Below are 17,500 nucleotides of genomic sequence, written 5' to 3' on the forward strand. Positions count from 1 at the left end.
CACACACACACACACACACAACACAGAGAGAGGGGTGGGTTAGAGGAAGAGTGGAGCGAAAAGAAACAGAGAAGGAACTTGCAGCCGAGGAGAATGGAGGTGGGGGGGGGGGGGGGGGGGGGGGGGGGGGGAGGCAGGAGGAGGAGCCATATTTTCTTTGATTATTATTTTTTCCTTCGTCCGCGGGGCGACAACTTATACGTTCGTTCACTCGTACATACGAGTGCGTTTTTACCACCGTGTGACTGATAAGACTTGTGTGCAAACACACACTCACACACACAAAAAAAAGTCCCGACGTCAAATAGATACGTGCCTACACAGATTCACAGTTCTCCAGGGCCGGTAACCGATCGTGGAAGCGACGTGGTTCACGAGCGACCTACTTCAGTCTCGATAAGTGACAAAAGGCAGGACAGGGTCACAATAAAGGAACACAGGCCCACTTTAAAGACACCTGCAGGGGCAGGCACACAGCCCTCGCCAAAACGTTCGGGCACAGATTTTAAAAAAATTTTAAAATCTTTTATATTTTTTTAATTTTTTTTTTTTTTTACAGTGCCACCACCGAAAGGAAGAAAGATCGGAATCTGAAACACACACACACACACACACACACACAACCCCGACAAAAGCAACAACAAAAAAACAAAAACAAAAAAACCAGTGGATGCAGAATATGGAATATGATCGCGCTGCATAGTCAGTGATCCATAAGAGAACACACACACAGAGTTAGAGAGAGAGAGAGAGAGAGAGAAATGGAGGGAGGGGGGTAATATTATTAACAGACACACACATACACTCTCTCAAATACACTCACACAGACACTCACGCATACTCCCACACAGACACACTCACTCAAACACACACATACACTTTTTACACATAAACACCCACACCCACATATCACCAATATATATATATATATATATATATATATATATATATATATATATATACAACACTCCTTCCCCCCCCAACCCCTCCCGCCAACACTCACAACAACAAAATCCGACCAAACCAAAAACACCACCGCAACAAAGTCCCCCCCCCACCCCCCCTTCCCGCCCCCCACCACGCCCCCACCCCCCTTTAGGTGTATACCTGAGCTCCAAGCACTTGAGCTGTTTCAGGTTGTCAAAGGCGTCATCTTGAATCTTGGACACCATGTTCTCCTCGAAGCCCAGGTACTCCAGGTTGGTGAAGTTCTGCAGAATCATCTTGGGGATGCGGAACAATCCTACTCCGTTAATCAGCAGTGTCTTGGCGGTCCTCAGAGGGGACAGGATGTCTGAGATCGTCTTGTCTTTGGCGTACCTGGAACCAGAGGAAAACATGTGTGATGGTGCATGCGAAAATCATGGATTATGGTCAAAATTCACAAAATATTATTCTTTATCTGAAAGTAGAGAGAAGATAAGATAAGATAAGATAAGATAAGAATAACTTTATTGTCTCCAACTGGAGAAATGTGGTCAGGTGCATTATCACAACATAGACAAGTAAACAACATGGGGACCATAACTGTAAAAGTCAACAACAGCTTTTACGAATATTACGAAAAATACCACATACACCGTTTCATACATACATCCACATACTGCAGGTAATAACTAGTATTCTTAATGTAAAAACAGAAAGAATTAAGAAACATTATTTGAACAGTTGAATTCTGAATAACACACAGAAAACAGAATTCAAGTATCTTTATTAGTTTCTGAGATACATGCATTTGAGTCTCGTGATGATCACAAACGTACTTCTGAGAAAATTGGGGCAAACGAGGTCGCTGTTTCCCACTCCTGATCACCAATTCCCAACGGCAAAACATCAAAATAAAGCACTAATACTTTATATTGCTTTATAATACTTGGACATTTAATAGAAAAAGAATCATAGAATCTGAATGACCAAAAAAACTCAAATTTGATATTTTCACCCCTTGCCACTTTCACAGCGTGCTGCGTGAAATTCACTCCAGCGACTTATCCATGATTTTCGTGTGCGGCGTCACAATTCTTCTTCCTCTTCTTCTCATCCTCTTTCTTCTTCTCCTTCTTTTTCCTCTCCTCCTCCTTCTCTTTCTTCTTCTTCTTCTCCTCCTCTTTCTTCTTCTTCTTTTTCCTCTCCTCCTCCTCCTTCTTCTTCTTCCTCTTCTCCTTCTTCTCTTCACTGGTTTATTGCGGTTTATGGGAGTGATGTGGACGAAGTAAAGACAGGAGGTGGGGGGTGGGGGTGAGTTACGGGGGGAGGGGAGAGGGGGGGTGCAGTGAGGAGAGGCGGAGGGAGAATAAGAACTGCCTGAAGGCTACTTCCACTACAACTATTACGACTGCAACTGCTGCACACATGCACAGACACAGACACAGAACCACACACATTCACACACACACACACACACACACACACAGTCAAACACACACTGACACACCACCCCCACCCCTCTCCCCCTTACCTGAACACGTTGTAGGACAGGTCCACATAGTCCAGCGAGGTGTTGTTGAACAGGTGGGGGCTGATGCAGCAGGCGTCGTGACGCTGGTCCACGAACCAGTTGCTGGACTTGATGGTGAAGTACCTCAGGCTGCCGTGGCTGAAGGCGTTGGGCTCCACCTTCATCACGTTGGTGAACCTGCACACAGCGGCACCCACAGCGCTGCTGTATTCCTCCCACTACATTTGTATTTCTTTTTATCACAACAGATTTCTCTGTGTGAAATTCGGGCTGCTCTCCCCAGGGAGAGTGCGTCGCTACACTACAGCACCACCACCCCCCTTTTTTTTTTCCTGCGTGCAGTTTTATTTGTTTTTCCTATCGAAGTGGATTTTTCTACAGAATTTTGCCAGGAACAACCCTTTTGTTGCCGTGGGTTCTTTTACGTGCGCTAAGTGCATGCTGCACACGGGACCTCGGTTTATCGTCTCATCCGAATGATTAGCGTCCAGACCACCACTCAAGGTCTAGCGGAGGGGGAGAAAATATCGGCGGCTGAGTCGTGATTCGAACCAGCGCGCTCAGATTGTCTCTCGCTTCCTAGGCGGACGCGTTACCTCTAGGCCATCACTCCACTACATGCCTGGATGAGTGACACAGGAAACTAATGACGAGCGCAAAGGCAGTTGTCAATCGAACATGCACGAATTACGAGCGCCTTATGGCAGAAGTCTACAGGACCTACACACACAGCAATACTACAGCGCTGTTTTATTCCCACTATGTATACATGCTTCACTGAATGAATAACACAGGAAACGAATGACGAGCGCCAACTGGCAGCTGTCAGTCGGACATAACACACAGCATTATCGCAGCGGTTTATTCGTATTATATGCCTGAGTGAATGAGACGGGAAACGAATGACGAGCGCCCAAAGGCAGGTCTCAGTCAGCTCTACCTAGGTATGTATGTATATACATACATACATATACACACACACACACACATATATATATATATATATATATATATATATATATCTATATATATATATTATCCATAGTTATACAGGACAGTCCTTGAAAACTTCCAAAGCTCCTGCCGTAATACCAAATATAAGAGGTTTCATTTTCAGTATCTGACATGCTAGAAAAAGAAATCCATCTTTCATAATTAGATAATGTTTTCTTGGGAGATTGAAAACAACAACAAAACCTGCCCGACATAAGTTATATCTAGCTTGAGATGTAAGAAACGAAATTCAGCTTTCTTCTTTCATGAAAACTATCACATTCACGCAAATTATTAAAAAATATATATATATATATATATATATATATATATATATATATATATATATGTATATATATATATATAATATATATATATATATATATATATATATATCTAAAGAAGTCGACACTCACCTGAGATCAGCTCCATGAAGCTTCCCAAGGCTCTGGAAGAGATTGCTCTGGATGTATTTCAAGGGGTTACCCGTCAGCGCCAGAAAGAGCAGGTTGTCCAGACACCGGAACTGGTAGCGTCGTGGGTTTATGAGGGCGTTGATGGACAGCAGGAGATGCGTCAGGCTGGGCACTACGCTCACGTCTTCCTCTCGACAAAACACTGGCACGTACACCAGAGAATTGTTCTCCAGGTTCAGTAGTTTGAGATTAGGCAGACTGAACTTCTGACATTGTCGGTATGTCCTAGCTGCTGGATAGATGCATGATGTCTCCATTTGGGCGATGTCCATAGGGTTGTCCTCGTCGACCTCATCCGCTTCGCTCAGAGAATCATTGAAGCTTAGGGCCGAACAGCAGTAAAGCCGTCTTATAAAATGAGACTTAATGGAGAACTTGCACAATTTAGGCAGTTGATGCAAATCGCTGAGATAAAATCTGCTTTTTCTCCCACCATCCACAGAAAGCTGTTCTAGCTTTGTCAGATTCAGGTGTCGGACAACCCAGGTAATCCCAGCCTGTTTGGTCAAGGTTGAAGAAAAATTCGTATGGTTCACATGTAGAACTTTGATATTGTGTGCACTGTTCACAGCATCAGTGAAATTATATGGATCAAGTTCAGTGCCCATCTGGTTGAAGGCAATTTCCAACCGACGCAGGGACTTCATGTTCTTCAGAGAGTCTTTATGAATTACAGAAATATTATTTCTGTTCAGAATCAACCACCTGAGCTGGGTCCAGTTTCTCAGGAGATTCTGATCCAGAACAGTCACGTTGTTGTGAGTGAAGTTCAGAAACTTGATTGTGTTGTTGTTGTTGATGCTGAGGTCGGGAATAGCGGTCAGGTTGGCGCAGCACACAGCAGCATCTTTATTGCAGTAACAGGCAGACCTGTTGCTCGATGTCCGCAGGTCCTCGGGTCCGCATGGTTTCCAGACGGGTTCCGCCTTCCTGTTTTGACACCGTCGGCCACTGTGCTCCGGGAGCGGAACTGGGTTCACCTTGTCACAAGGAGAGCGGTAGAATGGACTACACCGAGTTTTATTTATTTCACACTGATCACTTGCCTCTAGTTCATCATCGTCGTCGTCGTCTTCGGCTTTCCAGTCATCTGTTTGAGTTGCTGCGGCGTCTGCTCGTCCAAGAGCAGCTCGATTTGCTTGCTGTGAAAGGTGTTTGGTTTCTGGTGTAAATTCCGGTTTGAAGGCACTGTCTTTCTGTCTCACTGGTTTTCCATCGTCACGGTTATCCACGATCCCAAAGGTGCTGACACCACGCTCGTTCTTTCTGAACTTGGGCGCTCTGACGTCACTTCCCTTCTGACTCGCCGGAACCCGTCCGCCATGCTTCGTTGTTTGCAGAATATTTTGATTTCCATTTTCGTTACGGGCCTGATCTTTAGAGTTATCACCAGACGGTTTAATCCGTGAGAGTTTTGGCTGTTGGTTGAAGCCAGTTTGTGGCTTCACAAGGTCTGGTCCTTTCTGCTCAGTGACACCCGTTTCTGGTTGTGACTCATCATCAACAACTTTGCCGTTACCCATACCGCCATCATCATCTTTCTCCAAACTGAGGTCCTTTCCGATGTTCCAGTCATCACGGTGATATCTGGGCACTGGCTGTATAACCATCTGCTTCACGTTCGCGGTCCTGGGCCGTGCATGAACAAACACGACCACACCGAAAACGACAACAGCAAAATAACCCTTCATTTTTCTTCATACAATCAAGTCCTCATAGCGAAGAGGCGATGGTATAAAGTGACGCGTCAGTGCCTGTCACAACTATGGCTGTTTTCCTCTTGCAGTGTAATCGTGACAACAAGTGTGCAGCAGTTCACTTGTGCACAGTTTGGTGTCAGCTCGGCTAATAATTGGACACACTGGGCCTTCCCCGCCAGGGTTCAGCGGCCTTGACAAAGTCAGCAACGATAGGCGCTTGAACGAATTTTCTTTTCCCCTTCAGCCTTCCGATTGCACCAGGCGTTATTAGAGAAGGAAAATTGTCGCTTCAGTTTGTGGTCCGTTCGTTTTCGTTTGACAAAGTTTCGTTTATTAGTCTGTTGAATGCAATGAGTTTAGGTAATGTGAAGTTTTTGTTTGGTAAATTACGTCTTTCGAGTTTAACCTTGATGATTTACTAACCTTGATTAACCTGATCGTTTAGGACTCTTGTTTGATCAAGGTCACGGTCGTTCGAGAGCACAGAGGGTCGCCGACAGATCTAAACGCGTCAAAAGGCTAAACATAGATGAATGGTTTTTCTCTCTCTTTCTCTCTCTCTGTAAATATATTTGTGCATATCTTACGACACAACCCTGCACCTTTATCGCTCCCACACAATCCACCCCATCCCCTCAGCACCACCTTTCTATTTATCAATTCATTCATTTATAAGTGGTGAAGGCCTGGTTGTAACGCGTCCGCCAAGGACTCGGAAGCGAGAGAATCTGAGCGCACTGGTTCGATTCCCACAGTCGCCAGTATTTTCTCCTCCTCCACTGGACCCTGAGTGGTGGTCAAGACGCTAGTCATTCGGATGAGACGATAAACCGAGGTCCCGTGTTCAGCATGCACTTAGCTCACGTAAAAGAACCCACGGCAACAAAAGGGTTATTTCAGGCAAAATTCAGTAAAAAAAAAAAAAAAAATCCACTTCGATAGAAAACAAATAACACTGCAGGCATAAAAAATCCACACGCGCGCGCGCGCGCACACACACACACACACACACACACACACACACACACACAAAGGGTGGCTCTGTCAGTGCAGCGACGCGCTCTCCCTGGGGAGAGCAGCCTGAATTTCACACAGAGAAGTATGTTGTGACAGAAACAGCAATACAAGAAAATACAATACAATACTATACAATACAATATTTATTAATTTATTCATTCATTCATGTATCTATTCATTCGTGTATTTACTTATGTATTCATTCATTCATTCATTTATTCGTGTATTTGCTTATTTACTAAATCTATCATTTTCAAAGACTCGCCCAAATACAACCGTCTGACGCCTGTTATGTACGGTGGTTTGGCATGTGTGTGTCTGCGCTTCGGGAAGTACTTGGCGCGTGGACCGCCCTCCATATAGTGACAATGACGGACCGGACAAGGACAGTCTGGCCATCCGCGACAAGGCTGCGTGAGCGTCCTTGGCAGCGCTAAGTTTGCTTAGCGTTATAAGAACGCTCCAAACTCTACGCTGGTTTAGTAGACTTAAGAACGTTCTTTTAATTAACCTTAGCAAAACCTTGCGCTGCAAAGGTTGGTCAGACAACTCCAGCCATCTCAGGTTCGTATGGACACAACGGCACAGACAGTTTATTGTCGATGATTATGTGTGTGTGTGTGTGTGTGTGTGTGTGTGTGTGTGTGAGAGAGAGAGACCTGAATACACGAACAAGTGAATTCGTTTCTTGACTTATCAGTGACACTGCCGTGATAAGCAAGTATTCCCACTGCACTGGTGAGAAGTGTGGGGACTCCCCAGCCTTGACATGTACCTGTGGACAGCCCTGTCTCCTCCTCCCCCTTCTATTTCTCTCTCCACACCCCCCACTCCCTCCCTTCCCCAAACCCTTCCTCTTGTTTTTTGACCCCCACCTCTCTCCTTAACCCGTCCTCTTCTTCACCCCCCTCACCCCCCTTTTTTTTCTCCTCCTGAAGTTGTCAACGTCGTCGTCCTCTAATTTCTCCATTTCCTCCCCCCTTCTTCTTCCTCCCCCCCTCCCCCTCCCCCACCTTCCCCCCCCTCCCCAACCCTTCCTCTTGTTTCTTCACCCCCACACCTCCTCTCCCATCCTCTTCTTCATCACTCCCTTCTTTTCCTCCTCCTCCTGAATTGGTCATCGTCGTCGTCATCCTTAACCTCACCCAGCCCACCGCCCCCCCCCCCTCCACGCACCCTCCCACTGTTCCCTCCCTCTGTCTTCTCACCTCAGCTCTTTTTCACTAATGCCGACGATGCGTATTAACATACCTGCAGGTCTGCACGTATTTTCACCTGACAGGACCAGATCTTCATACAACACCTCAGTGAAAGGATTCGAACCGCCTGCCTTCTGACTGAAAAACCAGCGCACTAACTATATATATATATGATAGTCAGTCGTGTCCGACTATGACCATTAGAACAGCAGAGGAGGCAACTGCTGTTCTGACTATTTGGGCTAGAATTTGATTATAGTGGAGAGTGCCTTGCCCAAGTTACATCCCCATTCTCTCGGCCAAGAGGCTTTTAGGACAGTCGGCGTTGGGATGGTTCCCAAAGGCCAACTAGCCCACAAGGCTGCAGCACTAATAGCCAGTGCAATTTTGCCTCGTAGTTTGAGAGTCATAGTCCTTCACAGAAGACTAAGCTGTAAATGGTTTCCCATTGACTGGAGAAACCATTGATAATACAGCTCTCACTTGCCCAAATGTAAACTTATGTCAGTCTGTGATATAAGCCGAGTGTTGGGCCTCATTATAATACCTCTGGAACTGACCAACAAATCATAGAGGAAAAGGGGACCAGGAAGTACGTGCCATTAAAGCCCGTCTCTTTTTTTTCTCCCCCCCCCCCCTCCGTAGCAATCCATGCGTTGCAAAATACAGGTAACTTGGGAATGGGGGAAGTTGGGGATTCCCCCTTTTGGTGTCACGCTGGTTCTATTTTTGTGCATGCCTGACTGGTGAATCAGGGTTTTGTGTGTGTGTGTGTGTGTGTGTGTGTGTGTACACGTGTGTGCGTGTGCGAGCGTGAATGTGTGCGCGCATGCGTATGTGAGTGTGCATAAAAACGCGACTGGAAATATGTTTTCCTGAGAAAGGCAGTGTTGAGATCTGTCGATATTACCCGGCCTATTTTAACATTTTGTCGTCATTGTACAAAATTATTATAGAACACGCAAGATAAATAGAGGTGGAGAATCAGAGACACACAGAGAGACAGAGAAAGAAAGACAGACAGAGACAGACAGACAGCATGCGTGACTGGTGAATCAGGGTTGTATTTTTATCCGTGTCAGGGTTGACTTATGTTAAAGTGTGTGTGTGTGTGTGTGTGTGTGTGTGTGTGCGCGCGCTAGGGTGGGTGGGTGGGTCGAGGGTGTGTGTGGGGGGTGGGGTGGGGGGGGGTGAGGGTGTGTGGGTGGAGGGGGGGGGGTTGTATGAATGCTGGTTGCGTCGTGTGGATACTTGTGCCAGCCCGTGCTTTTTTTTTTTTTTTTTTTAATTAAAAAAAATTAATGCATGTTTGCTTTGCAGTGAACATGACGATGCCTGATACTGTCCAGTATCAGGTTCACGCAGGGCAAGGAAAAAGACACCAGCTGTGGTGACAGTCTCGCAACTGTTGTTTTGTTTTACCTTGTTTTATTCACGAACACTCCAGATGTTATTTTTCAAGCTGTGGTGTTGTCAAGGCGTCGACTGAGCAAACGTACAGGCACGTGGAAAGAGTAATTATTATTAAGATGGCGTGCTGTGTGTGTGTGTGTGTGTGTGTGTGTGTGTGTGTGTGTGTGTGTGTGTGTTCTTGTTTCAATATGCCTTCTGTGCTGTATTCAGTTGACGACTGAATTTTAAATAAGCTACAAATTTTATAAATGAAAACAAAAATGTGGAGTTAATACTTTATCCGACCAAGAGAGTAAGAGTATGATAGTGGCAGAATATTATCAACAGTGCATGATAAGGGGTGGTGCAACAATACGTTGAAGATCAGGTGTTTGAGGAGAAAAAACAAGAACCCATCAACGTAACAACTGCTCTTCAACTACCTGCCGCATCCCCCAGGCTTCCCCCCTCCCCCCCTCTCCCCGAAGATCCCCCTCTCACACACACACACACACACTTTACAGCTGAAACCGACAGAAAGAAATACGTGTATTTATACCTACCTCAATGCACGCATTTATGTCACATCACACATCGCACTCCCTGGAGGAAAGCTCTGTTCCAATTTCAGAGCTGAAGTCCTGGCCATTAAAACAGCAGCAGAATTCCTCTCCTCCTGTGGAAAGCCCCTTGGCAGCATCTCCATCTTCACTGACTCCATGTCCACACTCCAGGCCCTTGACTCCCCTGATCCTGGTCCACTGATCCAGTCCCTTAAGGCCTCCCTCACAACCCTTACCCAAACAGCCCCAACGACCCTCCAGTGGGTGCCTGCACATGTAGGCCTCCCAGGCAACGAGCGTGCAGACCACCTTGCTAAGGAAGGAAGCCAGCTCACACAGCCAACCATTCCTGCCACGTATGAGGAAGCAAAAACTCTCCTCCGCAGCAGATTCCGAAGAGGCTGGGTCACCCTGAACGGAGGCTACCAGGATCCCATCAGGACACTGGAGAGGAGACACCAGACTACTGTCTACCGCCTTCGCACAGGACACTGCGGCCTCCGAGCACACCTGAAGAGAATTGGAGTGGCAGCCACATCCCTATGTGATTGCGGCCAGGCTGACCAGACCCCATCCTATATTCTCCAAGACTGCCCCCTGTATGAGAAGATGCGGCAGCAGTCCTGGCCTGGGGGTGCTGACCTCAACACCAAGCTCTGGGGGACGGCAGCCGATCTTCACCGGACGTCCGAGTTTGTGGCATCCCTCGGACTTCGACCCTGACTGCGTAGCTGTCGAACGCAAAAGAAAGAAAAGAAAGATGTCACATCACTACAATATAATTATTATTTGTCAAAACTAACCCTAGCATAACGTATACATTTCTTATGACGTATTTTGGAGTTTAACAAAATATTTTAAAGGAAACATTTTTTTTATCTCGGATATGACAATTGCACACGACTGTTCAAGGAAAAAAATCAACTTTGGATCGAATTGCATCGTCGCAAGGGACTTGGGAGAGCGCATGCAGCTAGTTAAAAAAAAAAAAAAAATGATGGCCGCTGCTGCACTGTCATTTTCTTCAAGCTGGTTCCACCCTGTTGCTGTTTTTCATAGAAAAAAAAAGAAAGTTTAGTTTCTTGTTATGTTTTGCTGAATGGTATTGCAAAGCCCTTTGCTCTCCTTAACTGTTCAGATTTCTACTGTGTTCTCTGAGTCATACTCCATGTGTAACGCTGGTCCAGATTTTCTGCTGGTCTTGCTGATCGTCTGCTGCTTGTCTTGTTGTCTGCAGGTGTCGAGAACGTAGGCTGGGGATCTGTCTGCGTACAATCCTGAACAGGGTGGAGGCGGATAATTCGGCAATATCCACTTTCCTTCCCCTCCACTCATCTGTGTGACTGACGAAGTGAATGTCCACGACTTGTTGTGAACACTGCTCATTTCGTCGTGAGGCGAAAAATTGTGGATTTTGCCGATAAATCGGGTGGGTAGTGGTCTCTGCAGTGTAGCATGTGAGTCACACAGCCCCGGCCATGTTCAGTGAGAACCGTTTCATCCAGGATTCCTCCCGCCTCCTCTTACCCTCCCCCCTCCCTTGACCAACGCAACCTTCACCGAACCAAGACACAAGCCCTGAACAACTTGATCTTTAGGCCGTCGGTCAGCCAGTAGGTCGTTCAGATCTTTAGGGCGTCAGTCAGTCAGTAGGTCGTTCAGATCTTTAGGGCGTCAGTCAGTCAGTAGGTCGTTCAGATCTTTAGGGCGTCAGTCAGCCAGTAGGTCGTTCAGATCTTTAGGGCGTCAGTCAGTCAGTAGGTCGTTCAGATCTTTAGGGCGTCAGTCAGTCAGTAGGTCGTTCAGATCTTTAGGGCGTCAGTCAGTAGGTCGTTCAGATCTTTAGGGCGTCAGTCAGTAGGTCGTTCAGATCCTTAGGGCATCAGTCAGTAGGTCGTTCAGATCTTTAGGCCGTCAGTCAGCCAGTAGGTCGTTCAGATCTTTAGGGCGTCAGTCAGTCAGTAGGTCGTTCAGATCTTTAGGGCGTCAGTCAGTCAGTAGGTCGTTCAGATCTTTAGGGCGTCAGTCAGTCAGTAGGTCGTTCAGATCTTAAGGGCGTCAGTCAGTAGGTCGTTCAGATCTTAAGGGCGTCAGTCAGTAGGTCGTTCAGATCTTTAGGGCGTCAGTCAGTCAGTAGGTCGTTCAGATCTTTAGGGCGTCAGTCAGTCAGTAGGTCGTTCAGATCCACATCAGACGACCCGTTTCAGATCATGCAAAACTTCCTTGCAAAATTCGTGACTTGTGTCCCGTTTGGAGAGAGAGAGAGAGAGAGAGAGAGAGAGAGATGATGATGATGATGACGATGATGATGTTTTATTGAAGAAACACATAAGGTTCATTTCAATGGGGAGTTGGGGAATAGGTCATTCAGCGTTAAAGAAAGAAAAGAAAAAGAAATCATTTTGAAGAAGACAGACATTGTCATGAAGCACAGCAAAGGACAATTCACACTAACAACACGAGTATCAGTATGGAATGCTGCGATGCAACTTGGAAGCCAACTTCAGCGTGTACACTCTGAGCGCAATTTAAAAACTCTGTACAGAAAGCGAGAAAGCGTTGACACTGGAGAGAGACAGAGAGACAGAGAGAGACAGACAGACAGACAGACAGACAGACAAAGAGACAGAGAGGCAATCAATGACAATGACAAATAATTTATTGACAATGACTTCCAATCTTCATGTCAAGATGTCAAGGGTGGGTGGGTGGGGGGAGTGTCGGAGGCAGAGGGGGGGGGGGGGTGCGGGTAAGCCAGTTTCTAAAAAAAAAAAAAAATGTTATTGGTGAAAAAAATTATCGTCACACACACACACACACACACACACACACACACACGCACGCACACACACACACACACACATGAATGCATACCCAATCATGCGTCTTACCGAACCAACGAGCCATTTCGGTGAGAAGATGGCGACACTTGTCCGTGACAACATGTCAGCATCCACGGGGAAGTGCTGCGTCTCCCTTCTCTGTGAGGACTGTTGCGAAGAGCGGAGAAGACTTCATTAATGTGCAATGAATATCTGGTGTTCAAAGACTTGCAAGAAAGTGAAAATATGGTAAGTTTGTCGTTGTGGAGAGCCATAACTGGCCTTGTTTTTTTGGGTTTTTTTTTCAGTGCGCAGTGAAAAATAGGTCAAACCTTTCGGCTCGATTGGTGTGAGCGACTGTGTCATGCTGACCGGCAAGGGCAAGGGACAAAGGGAGACAGAGACAGACATTGAAAAGCTGTGAGGGGGTGTGGGGCAGTGTAACGAAAGCCTGACGAAACAATGACTCTGTGTGTGTGTGTGTGTGTGTGTGAGAGAGAGAGAGGGAGAGAGAGAGAGAGAACACTGAACACTGAAACACAGAAGTGTGTAATATCAGTAGCTGTAAAGCTCCAATGACATAGTAGATACTAATCAGAACAAAATGATGTAAAACAGATAAAATGGAACGGAAATGGAAAAAAAAATTGCAACAACATTAACTAATAAGAGAGAGCGAGAGAGAGAGAGAGAGAGAGAGAGAGAGGATGTAGTGGGATGGAGGGGTGGTAAGCTAATCCAGGCGAAACACTCGGTCAGGTCGACACCTCGCCCAGAGTCAGTCAAGTGCGACAAAGGTCAGGGTTCTGTTTTTGTTTTGCGGGGATGAAGAGGGATGGAGGAAGGGAAAAAAGGGTGGGGCTGGCCAGCTCTGTGTGTGTGTGTGTGTGTGTGTGCTCGTGTGTGTGCGTGTGGTCGGCTTAATGTACATGCATACGCGCGCATACGCACAAGCTATTTGTGGGTGTGTAAGTGTACGTGCATATGTGCCCGTTCGCAGATTTTTTTTTTCTTTTTTAGCACTAACTGCTCGGAGATTAGTCTCAGCTTTTTGTTGTGACATGTTTGCTTTTCCTTTTTGATAAAGCGCTTATGTTAAACTCAGCTGAAAAGGAATGAATTTCCGGCCTAAAATGGCAGATTCAGTTGAGGTCACAAAAGATAAAGTGTCGTTGAATTTCATTGGCTGTAGACATGACCAATCAGGATCCATCTATGAGAAAAGTAAATAAAGTGCCAAAAGTCCCAAGTGGAGTAGTCCCAAAGAAACTGCTGACCACATTCTTCCCCAGTTCCCTGTTGGTTGTTTGCAGAAGATAGCACACGCTCGTTGAGCAGCCCTACAATGCATCCAGCCTGTGTTTGCGTGAACGCGTGCTGTGTTCAGTGCGAAAAGTAAACACACACACACACACACACACACACAACACACACACACACACAACGACGGAAATTCACCCTCATCAAGTATTTACACTTACTGAAAGTCGTGCGAGTCTGTTCTCCGTGTCTAATTTGCATGCCTACCAGACAGTGTGTCTGGACAAATCAGGTGACGCATACTATGGGTGATACGAAGTTTATAGGATAGGGGTGACAGGATGCTCTTTTTAACTCTCCATCTCAATGACTTTTTCCAGTTTATGAAGCCTGTCACCCCTCATTGACGGGCGGGAAAGTTCAAATATCTTTTTGGCGGGAAAAACGAGACTGACCGTCTGCTTCGGTCTGCCAGTGCAGTGGAGCCTTCATGGATGGTTTGTGTGTGGTGGACTGTGGCACTGAGCCTGGGTCTGGAAGCAGTAGTTAGCAGTAGCTATCCTGGACTGTCATCGCGAAAAATGAAAACGAAAGAAAACAAAACACCTTATGGCTGGATTTCCTCACTAGACAAAGGTTTTCATCAGTGGCAGGACGTTACAGATCGCTAAATTAGTGGACATCTTCCTTTTACTTGACCGACGAAGAGAAGTTTTCTTTCTGATCTGGGATAAAAACTCATTTTTGAGAGAGAGAGAAAGATAGAAAGGGGGAAAAGATTGAACCGTGACAGTATTCCAGAACAAATCTCAGAAAGTTTACATTTAGTAACAGAGTAACAAATCATTGGAACAAATTAACAAACAATATCAAACGTGCACCTAGTATAAATACTTTTAAGAACCTCATAGATAAACACGAGTTATTGACAAAAGCGAAATATGACTTTGATGGATGAAATGTATGAGCTAGTCAACGACCTGACCAACAATGTAAAGGAGTAAATTTGAAGGGGCATAAAAAGCCAAAAATGGCTAAGTTGTATAAAACAACGCCCCAAATCCTGATCCTGATCCTGAAGAAAAAAAGACCCATGAAACTTTGAAATTACCTGTGCTGGTGTTGGGGACTGCTGAGTATCTCCAGTTGATCCGACGTTGTCCGGACACAACTGCCATCGGGAAGAAACACGTCAGTGTACAGTGGCAGCAGTCTGGGATGGCGGGTCTGCCCATAAAGGGTGAAGACGTGCTGGTGGACTTGAGTAGTGACGTCCCCTTTCTGGTGGTCCACATCTCTCCTCGCCGGGAACTGATGACTGGGGAATCTCGGTGAGTCCACGATAACATTCTTTTAAATGTTTTCGACTTTCCTTTCTTAGCTGGGTTAGAGATAAAGATTCCTTCCAAATGCACGCACAACACAAAGGTTTTGGGTAATGTTCAACTTTAGAATACTAAACTCAGGGGGGCTGTTTAGACGAAAAACAAAGGGTGTCTTAGGCTCACCTCGATGCGCGAAATTGAATGGAACCCTCAGCTAAGCTGTACGACCACTACTTTCCCATGAAACTGCGACAATTTTATACACAGTAAGCTCAGCCGATCACAGCCAGAGCAACCACCTGCAAGCCATTTTGACTGCTGATCACGCGGGTGGTAGCGTCATCAATCTCTGTTTTATTCTAAAGTTGAAGACTACCTTACTGTGTATAAAATTGTCGCAGTTTCATGGGAAAGTAGTGGTCGTACAGCTTAGCTGAGGGTTCCATTCAACTTAGCGCATCGAGGTGAGCCTACGACACCCTTTGTTTTTCGTCTAAACAGCCCCCCTGAGTTTAGTATTCTAAAGTTGAACATTACCAGGTTTTGTTTTGTTTTGCTTATGTTTTTTTCTCTCCTTTTTTAAGAGTAGGAGTCTAAGATGAACCTCAAATGCACGCACAAGGAAGAGTTTCCAACCTCCACCTGCCCTTCAGTCTGTATCGTGCTTCGTAAACCATGGTATGGAATGTTGACGTGAAATTACATTGTATTGTACAGTTACTGGTTATACATACGTGAAGATCCAAAAGAGTCCTCTGCGTACTTTGTCAAATATGAAAGAAGAGGCAGGGTAGGACAAAGAAAATCTGTCCTTTTGCAATACTGTGTGCCATATGCCAGGCAAATGTAATAACTACCCCCACTCTCCCTTTCCACCAACAGTTCGCGGAAGATTTTTAACATGATGATGTCTAAATGTGTCGCCAAAAGCAAGAAGTGACATGGCTTCAGTCCGTGTGTTTTCGTGCACACCACGACTGCCAGAATCAAGAATAATTATTTTAACTAATTGTCCATCATCCACAGATACTTTGTAAAAGGAATGATCGAAACAGCTGACTCAAAATACTTTGTAAAAGGAATGATCGAAACAGCTGACTCTCTGTGCACACAAAGTGGGGGGTTGCAGTTTACATTTGCCTGTCACAATGTATACGCACGTGAAAAATGAACAGGGTCCAGTGCGCTGTGGGCTGCGGTTGTCATCTTGCTCCTTCAGGTTTGTACGATTTGGCTCGGACATGTTGGTAAGTTGGTAAGTATTATCCATTCCTGCATGGGTAATTAATTTTAGGATTTTAAAGACAAGAGGCACGGTCATGTACCCGAAAATGCTGATGTCTATCGTTGTGTTGCTGCTGATTTGTTCTCAGTTAAAACATGTCAATACTGTCCCGTTTTCCTCCTGCTGGGTCAACAGGATCACCATGTCACGGGATCACTGTTACGTCAGTCACTGATCAAGAGGGTTATTATTGTTATTGATATGATTTATTAATTTATTTATCTATTTATTTTTTATTATTAATAATTGACGTTGCTTGTGGCGAAGGTGGTCTTCTCTTGGTTAAAAAAAGGACAAAAACAAAACAAAACAAAATAAAACAAAACAAACAAACAAAAAAAAACCCAACCAAACCCCCCCAAAACAAAAACAAAACAAACCCCAAAACCTGCACTCTTTTTCGACGAGATCATGAGTCATGACATCATGGTGTCACTCAGTTACGTCATTTACTGGGTTATTTTGTGTATTATACAACGTTTTTGAGAGAAATGGTATCCACGGGCTTAGTCCATGAATGGTGTCGACACCTTATGGCGATGATGACGTTGATCTTCCCTTGTTGAAAGTGACCCCACTTAAATGGGTCACTGGCACAGGGTCACTGGGTTACATGGATCTCTGGTTTACTTTTTGTGAGAAATAAGGGCCCCTTGTGGTGGTTTTGGTGATAGTTGTCTTCCGCTGGTTCAAATGGCCTCTGCTGCCACTGCACCAATCAGCAGGTCAGGGTCACCAGGTCATGAGGTCACTGACGTCGCTCGCCGATTCAAGTGTATTATTAGATCGTGATAATATTTTGTGTCAAAGGGAATTGTGTCCCTTGCGGTGATTATAGTAGTCTGCTATTGGTTGACAGCTGGTACATCTACCCCCGCCCCCTTCCCCAGCCAGGTCACTGATGCGCGAATGTACATGTCCTCTCTGCCTCCCCCCCCGCGCCCCCCCCCCACACACACACACCATACACACACACACACACACACCATACACACACACACACACACACA

At 45.7% G+C, this 17,500-nt stretch overlaps 2 protein-coding genes across 2 annotated transcripts in view; one reads left to right on the forward strand and one right to left on the reverse strand.

Moving 5' to 3' along the window:
* The window catches only part of LOC143299679 (uncharacterized), a 22,093-nt gene extending 16,317 nt beyond the window's left edge, over positions 1–5,776 (reverse strand). The window contains exons 1-3 of the mRNA XM_076613025.1: positions 3,868–5,776; positions 2,459–2,635; positions 1,108–1,320 (exon numbers count right to left, since the gene is read on the reverse strand). Coding sequence (XP_076469140.1) covers positions 1,108–1,320; positions 2,459–2,635; positions 3,868–5,618 — 2,141 coding nt within the window. The 5' untranslated portion in view covers positions 5,619–5,776. The remainder of the gene's footprint in view (positions 1–1,107; positions 1,321–2,458; positions 2,636–3,867) is intronic.
* An 8,432-nt stretch (positions 5,777–14,208) lies between these two features.
* LOC143299455 (universal stress protein YxiE-like) overlaps positions 14,209–17,500 on the forward strand; it is a 69,360-nt gene continuing 66,068 nt past the window's right edge. The window contains exon 1 of the mRNA XM_076612667.1: positions 14,209–15,211. The gene's annotated coding sequence lies outside the window, so the exon portion shown is untranslated. The remainder of the gene's footprint in view (positions 15,212–17,500) is intronic.

The sequence above is a fragment of the Babylonia areolata genome, chromosome 25 (genome assembly GCF_041734735.1).
Source record: "Babylonia areolata isolate BAREFJ2019XMU chromosome 25, ASM4173473v1, whole genome shotgun sequence".
NCBI lineage: Eukaryota > Metazoa > Mollusca > Gastropoda > Neogastropoda > Buccinidae > Babylonia > Babylonia areolata.